Source organism: Mesoplodon densirostris, chromosome 10, assembly GCF_025265405.1.
Source record: "Mesoplodon densirostris isolate mMesDen1 chromosome 10, mMesDen1 primary haplotype, whole genome shotgun sequence".
NCBI lineage: Eukaryota > Metazoa > Chordata > Mammalia > Artiodactyla > Ziphiidae > Mesoplodon > Mesoplodon densirostris.
The window spans coordinates 95,588,043-95,605,624 of record NC_082670.1 but is presented as its reverse complement, the minus strand read 5'-3'; the positions used below and the strand labels follow the sequence as shown (position 1 = coordinate 95,605,624).

Below are 17,582 nucleotides of genomic sequence, written 5' to 3'. Positions count from 1 at the left end.
TAGTACTGTACACACATGATTTGAGGGAAGAGAAATGCAAGACCCCCAAAGTAGGATAAGAGAAACCCTGTTGTAAATATCAGTGGACCTTTTGCATAAGATTGATGTTTGCCTTTTGTCGTTTTGCTGCACCTATATAACAACTTGAGAGTTGTGGGAACAAGGCTAGAGAATAATTCCATGTTAACTATTAGTATATAGGTCAAGTTAGAAAATGTATATCAAATCTGAACCCTCTGTGGACAAAAGGCTATTGATTACATTTGGATTAAACTAAGTAAAATAATTGTATCTATACCCGATATAATTACAATTCAGTAGTTTGAAGCATAAATCAAATATCAGCCTCATCACATTTTAGTACAGTTATAATCCCATTTTTTTTCCTACATAAAATTCTTGACAGGGAATGAGAACTTTTGGAGCTGTATATAGGTTAAGCATCTAACTTTGATCCTAGGCATGAATTTTCCAAACCTTATTTTCTAATCTGAGAAAGTTCTACATAGTTCTGAAGCAAAAAGCATCTGGTATAATTGATGTTGAAATGTTATTTAAGTGTAAGGTAGTATTATCCTTTCTAACATTCATGGAAACAGGGGTGTATAAGTTAAATGCTTTAAAATTAATATTTCTTCTATAATGATGATAGGAAAATTTCTGGATTTGCAATTTAATCCCTCTCCTTTGTTTAGATCTATTCTAGATATGTTGGAGTGGAGGAGCCTTCCTTTGGAATCTCAATCTATTACAATCTAGGTGTTTTATATGTGTTGTACTCAATTCTCCCTCCAAACTTTTATAGAGGATTTTGTTGTATGGGTGTTACAACACCCACGTCTGCTCAAGAAGACATAGTTAGAAAAGAGAAACCTATCTTTTTACTCTGAGAGCAGAGCCGAAGTCAAGGGCTTTTGTTCAGTTTGTTGATTTGGGAGTGCTGGCCAAGTGTAAGGTGTCAGGAAAAGGGAGAGTCAACAGGGAAGGAAAGAGTTAATGCAAGGATGAGTTATTGAGTTGACCACCAGCACGGACGACTGTTACTCCATCCTCTGTGAATGTATAAGGAGTGTCTATAACTGCCTACCCAGGAAAGGAGGAGGAAGCATTTATTCATTGGCTCTTTTTCACAGTTATTCAAGGGCAGTGCAGGTGTTAACTATTAGGACATCCAGGTTGTGTGTGCTTAAGTGCTGAGTAGGTTCTTGAAGGGGCCAAAGAAAACTGGAGCACAAAACAAGATGGCCTTCTGTGGCACCTGCGGTAAGACTCTGTCAGGCTACACCTGCAAACCACGGTGCTGAGCTGGTCACTGCAGCAGTAGTTGGAGAAAGTGGAACTGAGAGTCTTTGAAATGATGCACAAGTATATCTGACTATCAGGGTGTTTCCACTGTAACTTCTGCTTCCACAAAGATGGAAGGTCCTTCAGGGAGGAGAGGAAGAAATCATGATGTCCCACTGTGGTGAAAAGTAAGCCTAGATTACCTCCTGTGGAAATCAGGGCAGCTTCCAGTTACAGAACATGATTTTCACAACCTTGAGGGATAAATGAAGGCAACCCTTAGAAGAACTGAGTGTATGGGTGAAATTGATTCATGTTTCTATTTATTATTTTTAAAATATATAATTTGTAGGTAATTGTTCAGAAATTGTCCTAACATATGTTTGACCTGGAAGAAGAAATGCATGGTCATATAAAATCCACATAGCTTACAGGAGTTTGAGATATATATGGTTTGTTGCTTAGTGCAATAACTGTAACTTTAAACCATATTTATTTATTTAATGTGTACATTCTTTGGATGCTTAGGATTCTGAAGAACAAAGTTTTAAATCTTCAACTAAGTAGGAACTACATTAAAAAAAAAAAGCTTAGGATTTCATGTCTACCATATGGGCTTGGGTTTTAGATTTATTTTTTCCCCCATCAATGGTTGTGTAACTCACTTAACTCCTCTAAATGTGTTCCATTTTTTATAATGAAAATAATCTTTTATAAACTTATTTTGGAGGTTATAAGGACACAATATAGATGGATATTTTTCCTCCAGTTACTTTATTACTGATTATAAATGTGTCACATAGAAACCTGTCACATAGAAAATGACTTTTGGCCATGTATAAATACAGTTTTAAAAAGTCCCCTAGTACAGATGTATAAAATTTAGCAAAGAAGTTAAGAATATTTTAAAAGCAACAAACATTTTGATAATTATGAGGTATATTTTATGGTTTTTTGGCATCAGAAAGAAAAAGTGAATTTCATGCAAGTGTGTATTTTGGCCTGGATGAAAAGAAGACATAAAGACAACTTTTATAAAATATATGCTTTTCCCATCTCTCTTAAGTCCATGAGAGATTCTGATAATTGAGGCAAATATATTTTTTAAATGAAGTAATGAGGTTTTTTTTCTATTACCTACATATGAGTAGACAATTATGGGAAATATAAACAAATACTGAAAACTACCATTAAGTATTATGTTTCTCCTGTCATTTTCTCCTTCTTTTGTAAGTTCTACTTGGGATTATAATTAAGGTTTTCATAGGTTGTTGCTGAATGTTTTAAGGGAAATATATTGCATTCCATTCTACTTTGTGTTATAAATATCTATGGCTTTTACATGACATTGCTGATATTTCCAAGGCAATTATAATAAACAATAGCATGCTATTATTTATTAGCATACTATGCTGAAATTAAAGCCATATTTTAAAAATGGTCATTCCCATCTGCTAATCATTGTATCAGTAAGCATCCTTTCCTGGAAATGTGTCTTCTCTATTTCTCCTATGACACTTTTCCACAACATGCTAAAGACCTTCACTATTTACTATAAAGGATATGACCAATTATTTCATATGCTTTTTGAAATTCATTAGCTCACCATAGAAAATGAGTTGACCTTTTGCAAGATTTCTTCCTCGAAGGTTACTTGCAATGCACTCATAGACGCCTTCATCTTCCTGTTGAAAGTTTGGGATTTCAAGGATAGCTTGGGATTTGCTGTACTTGACTTTCCCAGGCAACGGGCTTCCATCCAACCTCCTCCAACTAATGTCAGGGACTGGACTAAACAGTTATACCTCATTAGAATAGAAGATGGTTCAGTCTTTATGACAGCAGGATAAAATAAGAATTCCTTAAGCATAACTCTCAAGGAAAAAAAATCAATCAATATATTATATTGTGACTAGCTTTCAGATCATGCAGTCATTTGCCATTCACTCATCCAGTGATTTATAACACTTTATTAAGAGCCTGTCGTGTGCAAGTCACAGTACTAGGATCAGGGAATAAACTGATGACTGAACTAAACATGTTTTCTGCCCTCATGTTGCTCACAGACTAGTGGGGAAACAGGCAATAAACAAATTATGAAAAACAAATATATTTGTAAATTGCAATAACTGAAGCAAAGGAAATAAGGTGCAAAGATAATAGCAAGATTATATCAGTTTAAATACAGTGGTCAGGAAATTCTTCTTCAGGATGTGACTTTTAAGAGGAGGCAAGCTCTCTCTATTTACAGATTCTAAGACAAAAATACAGATTCCTCTATAGCTAAATTGGTACTAATATGTAACTGAAGACATATGTGATGGGTGAGCTAAATTATCAAAGGGGATCAGTATTATATAACAGACCCAGATGAATTGGGAGCACAGAATCTATGATCCTCAAAAGAATGTACTTATTTATACCCAAACTTAAAACAAAATGACATAAGAGATAACTTTACATTGTACTCTGTCTGTTTTCAGAAAGAATTTGTAAAGAATTCCTTTATTTATAGGAATTTAGCTAAAGGTCTTAAATCTAATATGTTTAGTCTAATACGGTTATCTTTTAAAACAGCAAAAATAACATGATGAGGAAGGCCTCACTTGTACAGATAGAATATGAAGAAATGTAGGTTATAAATAAAGTTATAACCAGAAATTCTTACCTAATAAATCAATCATTTGTTAAATCAATCCCCAATCTATTCGCACTATCATCTTTCCTTTCTTACTTTCAAGTAATTCTTCATTCCCTTATGGATTTTCAGGGCTTTAAATATTTCTGTTCTAAACATATTTCAAATAATAATAATAATACTAGTAAATCATTTTGCAAAGCCAAATTATAAACTTTGTAGAAGATGCAGAATTTTTTTCAAGTCCATGAAACTGATGTAGGGGAACCATTCAGTCACATACAAAGTGGTTGACAAATGAAGATCTACTGAGTCTGAGCAGTAACAACTGCAGAAAATTGGTGGTGATGACTGAGTAGAGACTTCAATTAAAGCAGGAAAACTGATGAAGGCTCAGGAATTTTTTATTGCAAACAGTGATGATCCTGCTGTGCAAATCAAAGATATACATCATGCAGAAAGTCATACATGTGCTCACACATATTTCACAGGAAACATACTCCCCAATCAATGTTTGATTCATCTGTTTTTCTCAGAATTAGCATATAGTGACAAATACAACTTGAATTTTGTTAAACACAACATCATTATGTATTATGATAAGTTTTGTTTTTGTCCTTTTAAAAAGCTTTGCCACTTGCCACAACTTTAGGTTGATATTTTAGTAAAATGGCATATTCTTGCCAACAATTAACCCAGATAACTGGTTTTCTTATTCATTCATTTTATGAAATACCAAACTAAGAATAAAAATAAAGTTCTAGAAGAAAGTTTACTCACAGAGAAAGATCTTCATCAAGTCTGGGGCAGTATTATCCAATTCTTAAAAATACATGTAACGTGTATGTGAACATGAAAAGTTAGTAGCTATAGGTGGTGAGAATATGAATGCCTTTTATTCTCCTTTTTTCTACTTATCTCAATTTTTCCATTATTTTCCTACAATGAGCATGTATTACCCGTGTAATAGAAAAATTCTAAGAAAATTTATTTACAAAGAGAAAAATATTATAAATAGATGTTCTGATATTTATCTGAATTCATGATCCTTTGTTGTCTTTTTATGATAGTGTATCTCTGAGGTTTATGACAAATACATGCAAAATATTCAACTAAAAAACATTTTAACCTAAAACATTCAGACAAAAAAAAAATTTCAGTGAAGGCTATTTTCCCATTGTTATATCATTGTTCTTTATTTTAACTATGAAGACAGAAGTCAGTTTTTAACCTAACTAAATATCTAAATCTCTGAACCAGAAATTGAATGGTTTGACATTTAATAATAATAACTATAATAATATCACAATGAAGAGCTACGGTTTATTAACCACAAACTGTGTGCCAAGCACTATGTGTATAATGTGTAAATATAATTTCATTTTCTCTTTTTATAAGTGAAAGTGGCACAGCTGGGATTTATTTCCAGGTTTCTTTGTCTCAGAATCTATGTGCTTACAAGACAAAACAGACATCACAGCTACTGTAAAATCATCCTCTGATAGCTTTCAGTTTTTGTGTTTTTGTAAAAGTGAATCACCATCTTAAGTGGCCCAATTAAGTGGGGGTAAAAAGAACAAGTCCCACCAATCCCAATTATTCTGACCTTTCCCTCCAAAAGAACTCAGTGAGGACACTGGAGTCTCTGGACAAGCATTTTTCCCTTGAAGGATAAAATGACGTATCCTATATAGACACACCTTTCCAATAGAAGTAGTGTAGCAGGTAATGTCAGTGCTTCACCCGTTTTCTTTCTTATCCCTTAGCACCCCAAATCCTGATGTGCTTTCACCCTCAACAGTTAGTACATGCATCATTTTGCTGTCAACTACCCTTAAGCTGCTGTAGCTAACTTTTCCTTCACAAAAAAAGAGCTGAAAACAGTTAGGAATTTACATACTCCCTGGGGCAACTCTCAACCAATAACTGACTAAATGAGGCATAAATACTCCAGCTCCCCTGCCCCTGATGGTGGAATACCTCTAGGTGTGACCTGTACTCTTTCTAGAACTCCTGTACAAGACTGAGGCAAATTTATCTTCTGTGGAACTTTGCATGATATTATACTCTGCCTGGCTACTCTTTTTCCCAGGTGTGCTTGTCCATTCTCTGATGCATTCTTCATAAGAACTCTTCTAAAAAGTCACTTTAAAAAAAATATCCTTTCAAGATCTACTTCTTGGAAAACCAGTTTATTAGAACCCCCAATATGCTCTAATCATGTTCCACTTTGATTACAATACCAACTGTATGTACTTCTCAATATGGTACTTCTGTATAGCCACTAGACACATAAAAATGATATTCTGTGGAAGTGAACATTAATGGCTTATAAGACCAAAAACTGAGCAGTAGAATCCTTGTGAAAAACCATGAGTGTGGTTTATATTTTCAGAACAATGCTCTGTAGGGTCAAAATTACATTAGAAAGCAAGAAATGTGAAAGAGTCATGAGGCTGAAGAGAGACATAAGTTTCTCACTTAAAGAACATCCTCTAGATCTTGTTTTTCTTACCTCAATTATGTTTGGAGTGATATATCTTCTCTCATAAACCACTCAACTATTGAGAAGCTTATAAGATTCAGTGAACTGGCTTCTAACATAACTTTCAATTTTGAAGAAGGGTATAAGAATTAGACCTCTGTATTCTCAGTCTGCAGTGGACATGTGTTGGTTTTTGTGTGTGCATTTTGATTTTCCTTAGAAAACCCAATGCTTACTATCTTTAGTCCATCTGATTTGAATTGGGAGGACTATACCTCTGGCTGCAGGACTGAGTACAAGATTCAGGTCTTGCCATTAGAAGCTGGTGTACCGTGGCCACCATGGTTGGTCAACTCTGGAAATTAAGACAACCCAATCAGAGACAACTAGACTCAGTTCTGGGACTGCTTTTGGAGGAGTTATTAAAGAGAGGATCTTTTGTCACTAGGGTTTCCTCAGACAGTGGGATATAGCTTGGAGCTTTTAGGCAACACTTTTCCACCACATGGAGAAAGTGTCTTTGAAAGTCAAAGCTAACACAGAAGAAGGAAACTTGGAATTCTTTACAGGTCTAGATTAAGTCACGCTTGATGGCCCCCCTCCAAAAAAAAAAATCTCCTTGGACATTTCCATTAGTCAATACAGTCTCTTTTTGTCTTATGCCTTTTTGAGTAATTTTCCTGCTGCTTTCGTCCAAAAAAAGACTTTACAAATAGTGTCTGAATGCCTGGGTTCAAATCCTAGCTATGTTATTTTCTATCTGTGTGATCGAATTGTATGATATGGTAGATTCCTTCAGGATATTATATTTTATACTCTAGATATTTTAGAATTCTCAGAGCAACTAAACTATCAAAAAATAGTCACTCAAACATTTAAACTTTTTAATCAAAAGTCTTATCAAGTGCGTTTCGTGGCTATATTTCATGTTAACAAAATTTCTAATGAGAGAAAAATCAAGCAGTTTTATATGATTTTACAGTTACTAATTAAGCATTGAGATTTTGTTTTCAGATTTATTATGTCAGTACAAAATATGAATGTCATGAGCCTCTTGATTACCACTGGTAATGTGAGATATAGGATCAGGGAGAATAAATGTAAAATGTGTATTTTAATGAAAAGTTCCCATTTAGTCTGGGCACTTTTTTTTTTTTTTTTTTCTTTTTGCGGTATGCGGGCCTCTCACTGTTGTGGCCTCTCCCGTTGCGGAGCACAGGCTCCGGATGCGCAGGCCCAGTGGCCATGGCTCACGGGCCCAGCCGCTCCGTGGCATATGGGATCCTCCCAGACCGGGGCACGAACCCGTATCCCCTGCATCGGCAGGCGGACTCTTAACCACTGCGCCACCAGGGAGGCCCTAGTCTGGGCACTTTTTATGAAGACACTAAATGAATTGCTTTAGATTTCACACCATCTCTCTTTTCTGAAGACATGCCAAATGGACAGTGGGTAGAAAGAACTAAAATCAACAAAAGATGAAATTATTTTAGTAATGAGCTTTAGTTTTAAATGCAAGTTAATTTTTCCAAGAGATACCATTCTGTATAAATGATAATAGTAATACTAGTGCTAATATTAATAACAAAGCTATTATAATAGAATACTATTTATACAGTACAGAGAAGAGTGCAGTTTTTACACTTACCAGCTATATGTTATTGCATGTTTATAACATAAATATTCTCATTTATAGGATAGGGCTTAACACTAGTATGTAAGTCACAGGATTAGAGTGAAGATTAAATGATATAATACATTTCATGTGTTTAACAAACTGTCTAGAACACTTTAAACAATATATTTTTTGTGTTAATGACAAGTTAAAAAATAATTTAAGATTATTATGTTACTGTTATCATTTCAAAAGCCAGATTCCTAGCTTATATTTATATGTTTTCTATTCTCCTTTAAGAACTCCATATGACTAGGCATTTGACATAAATTGATTTATGAATCATACATAAACTAAAATCAAATCTCCATACTGTGAACAAAATGGGTACACAAGCATGCACATATGTCTCTAGAAGTAAATTTCCTTTTTCCTCCTGTTTAATACACTGGCTGGTAAAGAGATAATGCCTCTGATCATAGCAGTCATGTTCATTTCCTCCTCATGAGCGCAGGGATCTCTCAGATGAGATATAACATGCTTTGCTGTAAAATACTTTTTTTTTTTCAGCCTGGCTTATCATCTAGGGCCATTACGGTAGAGAGGAAAGGAATTAGACAACATTCTCCAAAGAGAAAAAAAATGCGTTGTAAGAAAGCTGAATGTTTATTTATGAATATTAATAACCATTAATTGAGTGCTTACTGTATACCAGGATTGTGACAGATGGTGTCCTTATGTCGAGTTAAATACTCAGCTGGAAGTTGTTAACAATCCTAATTACCTTTTTGGAATGGTACTCACGTTTAGACAGGTAATTTCTGCTAAATTATTACCTGCCAATTCTCTTCCACTTAGAGTTCCAGTACAGGCTAATTTACTGTGATCCACCTTCCAATTCTCTGAGTTGCCACCCATTCAGTTATTAGCACTAGTAGACTCCTTCTCCTTCTGTGGCTTTAGCATTCTATTTAGAATCTACCTAGTTTGTCCATGATGATGATATTAGTGATGTAATATTCTCTGGCAGTTCATTTTAATTTAAAATAAGTGATCTATTTAAAGAGCAAAGTTAATATATGAAGAATGCCATGCAGCAAGGGAGATCTTTGAAGGGTCTTCAGAATGGAGATTATTATTAAATGTCTTGGAACTCTGTCGTTTAAAGGTTAAGTTAAAATACATGGTGCCATCATCATCCTAACTACAGGTATCAGCCATTTCTGGCAACATTTCCCTTTCAGTTCCAGTTCCTCCCCACTCCTTTTTTTTTTTTTTTTTTAATCTTCACAAATATGGTGTCAAAATCCAGCTTGGATACAAATCTCAATAAAGAAAATCAATTTGAAGCAACTCTCTCATCCAAAGTTTCCTCAGACCATAGATGAGGCATTCATGAACCGTGTATTTCAAAAAACTTTGCAAAAGCCTTTTCTTATTTTGTTTCTATATTTTCCTGAAATGTGAGTCCTCACAGTTCTAAAATACTACTAGATCATAAAAGCAAAGTTTCTTTCTTCCTCCTTCCCTCCCTCCTGCTTACTCTTTCCCTCTTTTTGTCTCTTTCTTTCTCTCCCCCCTTTCTCCCTTCCTTCCTTCCTTCCTTCCTTCCTTCCTTCCTTCCTTCCTTCCTTCCTTTCTTTCTCTCTTTCTCTCTCTCTTTCTTTCTTTCTTGCCCCTCCCTCTGGTATTGTGCTTCTTAAATAAGCATTGCCATAAATAAGGACTTTCATTCCTTACTCTCTTGTCATTATGCTTTTACAGAGTGAGCATCCCATTAATTTTATCTGGAGGCAGAGAATACATTTGTTAACCCTCTGGCCTAGTTCAACCTGAACTGGAAGTTAAATTAAAGCTATTCACACTCTTGTACGAACTCTGCTTCAGTTCTATACTTTTAGCCCATAAATAGAATTTTCATTACTAGTGCTATTTGAGAAAGCTTATATTTCTTCCCTGGATTTCTTAAATCTCATTATCCACAGCTTAAATCCAGGCCATACCAAGTTTTTAACTAGAAACTGGTACAGAGAACCTGTTTCCTAAGATGCTTATATTTGGGATTATTCTTAACTTGAACCTCATTTCAGAAAATCCCGTCAGTGGCCATTTTTAATCGAAGAGAGGGAAGCAGAATAACAAAACCAGCAAGGAGTGCCTTTGTTAAATTTTCAGACTGTTCAGCTAGCTCCTTTCATTTCCTCAACTTGAAATATTCATACAAAGAACTTGGAATGTAAGATTGTCCTATGGGGATACAATATGGATAAATTCATGAGTTCTGTAGAAAAGCAATCTTACTGTTATGTAAAAAGGAAAATCTTTTTTTTTTTTTTTTTTCTGAGTGATCTAAACGTAGTCATGATCCTGTTCTACTGGTCAGTGTGTATACCAGGTTTCCCTTGGGGGAAAAATGTTATCATGTGCATGTATTTATCTGGTATTTGACACTTGGCACTACAGTAGCTGAAGCCAATTGAAAAGCCACAGACAGTTTGGACGTAAGAGCAGTGGTAGCAGAATAGTACTTACATGTAGAGTAAAAGGACACAGGTGAGTTTTGTGTAAATGAGTGCAAATTACCTAACATCTCTGAGCCTCAGCTTTCTCTTTATAACTAGAGGTAACAATGGGTACGTAAGTCTTCTTGAAAGGATAAAATGAGGATATACTATGAGAATACATTCTGAAATATAAAGTTTGAACCAATAATAAAGCTTACCAAGTTGCCTTATTACCATGATCATCACATAGGGACAGGAAGGTTCTATCATCCAAAGAGTCCCTAAGACTTTATTGCTATTTTCTACTCCACAATGTCAGTAATAATTTGCACATGAAACATAAAACTGGAGCCTATAATTCAAGGTGTGGTAGAGCCGAAAATGATACTGCACTTAGCAGTTAATTGACAGCTTCTCCATAATGTTTTATTAATACATAATATTAACCCTAAATAAATACTTCACCAATCATATGAGTGCTATGTTGCACTACAGCAGAGAAAATGATAATTTGGTTGAGGTAGGTTCTCGAGGCACATGTTCCTTCAGAATTATGTTCAGAATTATAACTCCTTAAGAATTATAGGGCTTGACCTTAGCTCTGCTCATAATCATAAACTTTCATATAAAGGAGACATTGTATATGGTTTGTTATATTTAATCATTCTATTATTAATATATTTAACATTTATTGAGCACATTATATGCCAGGCACTGTGCTAAGTGCTTCATTGAAACCATATAATAATACCATGAGACACAGTACTATTGCTATTAACATTTTGTAGATGAGGAGATTGGGACTAGAATAGGTTGAGTAACATGCCCAATATCACACAGTAAGTTTTCAAAGAAAAGTTTTGAGCTAAAGTCTGTCTTTCCATAGTGAGCTCTAAACCACCATGTTTTTCTGCTACTGCATGAGCTAACCAGCTACAACACGAGAATCACCTTTTTAGTCTGTATAATGTGTTCTTAGAAATATATTCTTCACCTAATGAGCTAACATGTTTTATAATCAGTGGGTAGAGTTCCTTTGTCCAAGGGCCAGAAGATGAAATCATAGAGTTTTTTTTAACATATTGAGATGCCTCCAAATTCCAATAAAGGTTCTAGAGATGGGTTCCAAGGTCAGCTGGAAAAAAGGAAGTAACTTCTTTTCCTTCAGCTCAGTTCCAACTTGGATTTGAAATCTTTCTCTCCTGCAATTGCCAGTTACTTAAAAAGTAAGAACTGTAGGTCTCCTGAGAAAAGTGGTGATAGACTGGAATGGAAAGGATGAACAGTCACTTGCAGAAGTATATATATTCTTCTTGGATGATTTTTAGAACCTTTAAATTAATTTAGTTTTGGAAACAGCAGTGTAAAAATCCAATTTTGGTTTTTGAAATGAAAAAAATGAAAGGAATGTTTGACATTGAATTCAGCATGTGTGTAAGATCAAAAGAGACCCAACTTGTAACCTAGGGTCCTGGTCTTTGAAAGTGGATCCTCTGCAGTGGTTCTTCAGGAGAATTTGGCAACGCGTATCAGAAACCTTAGCTTTTATATTCCTGTTATCCAAAAATTCTAATTTTAAAAAAATATACTGAGGAAGTTCACATGGTGATGGGCAAAATATAGCCACAAGAATATGCATTACATCATTATTCATGACAACAAAAAATGAAAACAAAACTAAAGGAAACCTAATGTCCACCATTAGGAGGCTGGCTGAAAACATACATCTGAATACTCCACTGTCATTACAATTGAGGGTACAGAAAACTGTTTAATGACCCAGAGATACATTCATAGTGTACATTTAAAAAAATTTTTAAAGCATTTTACAGAGGAATATGCTGAAACAATTTGAGCAGCAAAATAAAGCAATATTGGGTTATGACCCAAAGTATGAAATAAATATCTACTAATCAATACTGATATAAATAAAGGATTGGATAAATTAATAAATGAGGAGGGAGAAGTGAAAAATCTCCCATGAGGAAGAATTCCAAATAAATTACATAGATTAGAGGAGGTGTAGCATGACTCCCTGCTCATTAGGTGTGGACAGCACATATTAACCTCCTTCCAAAGACTCAAATGTAAAGAGAGAAAAATGAGTACATTTATGGTGGAGAATCCTGACAAAACTGCTTCTGCCAGGTGATGAAGGGCAGCATCAGTAGCCATAGATCATTGTGATAGAGAGTAACCTTAATATGATGTGCGAAAATGGCACCTTACCTTTGTAGTCTTCTTACCCAAGACCCATAATCTCAGACTAATTATAAGAAAAATAGTAGACAAATTCTAATAGAGGGCCATCCCACAATAAAACTGACCACCACTCCTCAAAACTGTCAGGGTTATCAAAAACAAAAGTCTGAGTCACTGTTACAGCCAAGAAGAGCCTAGGGAGACAAGAAAACTCAATGTGGTATGTTGGATGGAATCTTGGAATAAAAAAAGGACATCAGGTAAAAACCAAGGAAATTTGAGTAAATTATGGACTTCAGTTAATTAAAATGTATTCATGTTGGTTCATTAATTGTAACAAATGCACCATCTTAGTGTAAGATGTTAATAATAGGGGAAACTGTGTGTGGCATTATATGGGATCTCACTATACCACCTGCTCAATTTTTCTGTTCTAAAACTGTTATTTCAAAAGTATTAATTTTGAAAAAAAAAGTATTGATGAAATGGGAGAAAAAGAAGCAAGAATCTTCTATTTCTAAGAGATACGAAGGACCCCTTCAATAACAGTCTAACATTAGTTCTACCAAAGGAATTGAGACTGTCTCCAGTCTCAATTTAACAAGGAGTAACCTGGGGAAAGGATAATCGGGAAAGCTCCCAGAGTGACTATCCTTGAATCTTCCTTCATTGAAAGTTTGTAAGGAAAGAGCAGATCCCAGGAAAAATGTATGATCACATATTGTTACACCAATCCTATTTTCAGTAGCCTGCAAACTCCCTGGGGCCTTTATATCATCTTTATTTCCCCAGGGCCTAGCCTAGCATCTGCTGCCAGGAGAATTCCTTCTGACTAAGTGAAGGAATAAAGGAATTAATTATTGAATGAGGTATTTAATGCATATTTGCTAAGTTAATAGATACTGGAGCTTAATTTGCCAAATAAATAAATGAGGGAATGTCAATAATCCCTATAAAGATTAAACACGTTATTTAGAAATGGTAAATCCATTGTTCTGAGCAAGTCCTTGAGGATTATGTTAGCACAGAAAAAGAATGCAGAAACTCCTTCTCTCCCTCCTGTGTATTCCTTTTTACCTCCTCAGCCAAAGCAGCACTGACAATGACCACAATTAATAAAATTGTTATAATTTATTGATTGCCTGTTGTAAGCCAGGGACTCTGGTAGGGAAGTTTAATAGTATTTCCAGTCCTTACATCAATCCTATTCTCTCTGTCGTCTATCTATCTGTCCATCTCTCTATGTAGTTTTTAGCTTTGTTTTACAGATAAGAAAACTGATCATAGCGGCCCAGCTATTGACAGGGTATCTGAGAATTTAAACCCTGATCTCTTTGAATTCAAAGTCTGTACTCTTTCCAGAACACAATGCTGCCTTGAAATGTTAGTAAATCTGCTGATAAATCTTTCAGCCCCAGGGTGAGTGTGTGTGTGACTGTGTTTTTGTTGAGGGGTTACTGTCTTTCAATTTTTCAAAGATTGGCTTGAACATTTGTCAGTTCTCAGATTTGCATGGACCTTACCATACTATTTTATGCCAAGCAATATAAGATCATGATAAAAAAGCAAAGCAGTTAGTGAGAACCTAATGAGTAGGCTTCAGTATACATTGTGGGGCAAACGGGACAAGCTGTTAGGAAAATAGTCTGCCCTCTATCCATTCAACTCAATGAGGAAAATAAAAAGCTAAACTGCTTATTAGACATTCAAATGGGACAATTTTAAGATATCTCTCTGGCTTTTTTTTTAAACCAAGTGTTAAAAGTCTGAAAAATTTGAATGTACCTCGTTTGATTTTAAAATACTACTGTCATCTTGAGTGTCTTGAGCAGCCTTTCTGTGGTATGACATGCAATGATGTCCATATGTGTAAAAAGAACAGCAAAATCAAATAGCTGCTCTGTCATCTGAAAGTTCTGGAATAGATCAAAGCATCTTGGTGAGACTTCAAATTTATTGCTTGACATTAATAGCCAAGCTGAGTATCTTTTTCTTCATAAATTAGAACAAAATAAATAAGATATACATGTATACAGAAATATAGTCCTCTGTGTGAAGGCTCCAGAACACATAGGAACATTTAGTGCAGCGACTAATTTTATTTACATTCCAGAGCACTGACAGCAAAGTTACTAAATTAAGATTCACACACAAAAAAGAAAAGAAAAGTAAATGTGTTTGGTTGTTTACAAGAGTGGTAGGAGAGTTATGAGGGATATCAGTTTAACTTCTTTACTAAGAGCAAAGGCCTATATTTTCTTGAGAGGAGACACACAGATCTATAAGTCAGTCATACTACATTTGCATAGCACCTATCCAAGGAGTTTCTCGGGTATTTCGCAATACAATTAATTTGCAGCTTAGATAATTAAGAGTCTGCCACGTTAAACAAATGAGACAAAACTGAGAGTTGAAAGCTGTGATCATGTCAGCTGTGAAACTCTAACATAGAAAGTGAGTTACATGTCCCCAAAGTCATAGTAATTAAAGTTCAAGCAGGTATCTGAAGTTTTGTCTTAATTATTCTATACTCACATTAGCCTGTGGTGGTTTGAGATGGTTAAGGTCTATGAGTAAACACTCTAGCCAGCCTTCTATAGACCTCACTCTCTATACTCCCTGCCTGCATGATTGCAGCAGACTCCTAGGTTGATTGGCATGTTTTCTGTGCTCTCCCTAATCATCTACCCCAGATTTTTATAAATGGTAGATATTACCATCATCACATACAAACCAGAGGGGTGTACGCTCCACAATGGCCCTGATTGACTTTTAGAAACACTTCTTTCTTCTCATTCAAAAGCAACTTGGATTTTGAAAAGGTTATCTTTTGAATTATTTTTAAAAAATTAATGTATAAAATTGAACTTACTTTTTTGCTGAATTATTAGTAATTACAGAGAATCTAAATGGGAAATACATCCATAATTTCATTCCCCAAATAACATCTTTTTACCATTTTGCTGAAATGTTTCAAGCCTTTTTTAAGGAAAACATTTACAGAACTGAGGGCTAACTACATCTGCACATGGGGAATTAATTTGTATATTAAAAGGATAATTTGATGTAAATGTCAAACGGCTATGAGCATGAGTTTTGAAGTCAGAATCAGTGGTATTTAGATTTGAATCCCAGATTTACAACTTACGTTTATCGTCATTTCATTTCTCTAAACTTCACCTTATTTACCTTCACAATTAGCCTTAAAAAATACCTGGGTTTTGGAGATGTTGGATTAACTGGAACTATATTTACCCTGCTGGGAACAATTAGAAAACTGGACAAATATAATGGGAAACAAACCTGATTCCAGAGATGTAACAATGGGTAGCACAAAACTGTGATCCCTAAAGGAGGGGAAATGTATGAAGTAAGCCATTGGCATCCCTGATTTTCGACCTATAGGCACTTTCGAGAACATGGAATCAGGAAGAAAACATAAATAGGACAAGGCTGCATCCCTGAGTTGAGGAGACACAGGTGACTGAAGTGGCTGGGATTGCAAAGCAAGGTATCAGAGAGGATGAGACTAGAAAAAGAAAGTGCTCCAAAAATCTACATAAGAGTGTCACATGAGGCTGGGCAAAGAACAAATTTTAGATCTCAAACAGGGCTAGAAGATGTTAGAGTTCCACCAAGCCTGAGAAGAGAGACTTAGCAAACTTAGAGCATTCAATTGGGAGATGCATCTTAGTAGTAAACAAGCCTTAGACTAACAACTACTCTGTATCTACCCAAGGAAGCTTAATAATAAGCTATAGAAAGATGAGATTCATCATAACTTAACTTCTATCAATAAAATCCAATACTTGAAATAAATATACCACAATGCAGCATTCAATAACAACATTTATCATGTCTCTAATTCAATCTAAATTACTAGATAAACTAAAAAGCATAAAAAATAGGAATCATGATAAGAAGAAAAAGCAGTCAACAGAAACAGATCCATAAATTACAGAGATTATAGAATTAGCTAACAAGGACATTCATACCATCAATAGGGCTCCTGAATAATAGCTGGGGGTTACAGGTAAAGAAACTGCAAACCTCAGTCTTTAAGAAAGAGTCTCTAGGGAAACCCAAAGACAAGAGGAAAAACAAAAACAATGGAAGAAATTTTAGCCTCTGACACCACAACTACAGCAAACAGTAAACACAGCCTAACTCCCTGCCAAATAAACATAAAAATATACACCAAAATCTAGTGTAAAATCACTTCTTTTTACCTGTTACATCATATCTAGGTTTCAGCAACAACAAAAAATGTATAAAAGGCCCATTGACAAGTACAAATGCAGAGACAAAGCAAGCATTGGAACCAGACTCAAATATGGCAAATATTTTTAAAGTATCAGACTGGGAATTTAAAATTTCTAAGATTAATATGTTAAGGGCTCTAATGGAAAAAGCAGACAACATGCAAGAACAGATGATTAATGTAGCAGAAAAAAAGGAGATTCTAAGAAAGGGTCTGGGGCATGGTGGTGTGATGAACTGGGAGATTGGGATTGACATATATACACTAATATGTATAAAATGGATAACTAATAAGAACCTGCTGTATAAAAAAAATAAAATTCTAAAATTCAAGAATAAAATTATAGACATAAAAATACTATAATACAAATGAAAATGCCTTTGATAGGCTCACCAGTGGGCTGAATGTGAAGGAAAGAGTAAGCGAACTAGAAGAAATATCAATAGAAACTTCCCAAACTAAAATATGAAGAGGAAAAAAAAAAAAAGAAACAAACAACAACAACAAAAGAATGGAATATCCAAGAACTGGGGGCAATTACAAACAGTGCAACAGATGTCTAATGGGAATACCAGAAGGAGAACAAAGAGAGA

The 17,582-nt window shown here is 34.9% G+C and overlaps 1 protein-coding gene across 4 annotated transcripts in view; it reads right to left on the bottom strand.

Annotated features, from left to right (window-relative positions):
* CNTN6 (contactin 6) overlaps positions 1–17,582 on the bottom strand; it is a 155,405-nt gene that overhangs the window by 73,616 nt on the left and 64,207 nt on the right. For 2 of the 4 annotated variants that reach the window (XM_060109747.1, XM_060109748.1), the window contains one exon: positions 2,891–3,070. The exons of 1 other annotated variant lie outside the window; for it this stretch is intronic. In XM_060109747.1, the coding sequence (XP_059965730.1) occupies positions 2,891–3,070 (180 nt within the window). Of the gene's footprint in view, positions 1–2,890; positions 3,076–17,582 lie in introns of all 4 variants that reach the window. One more of the 4 variants, XM_060109746.1, reaches the window with a different exon arrangement.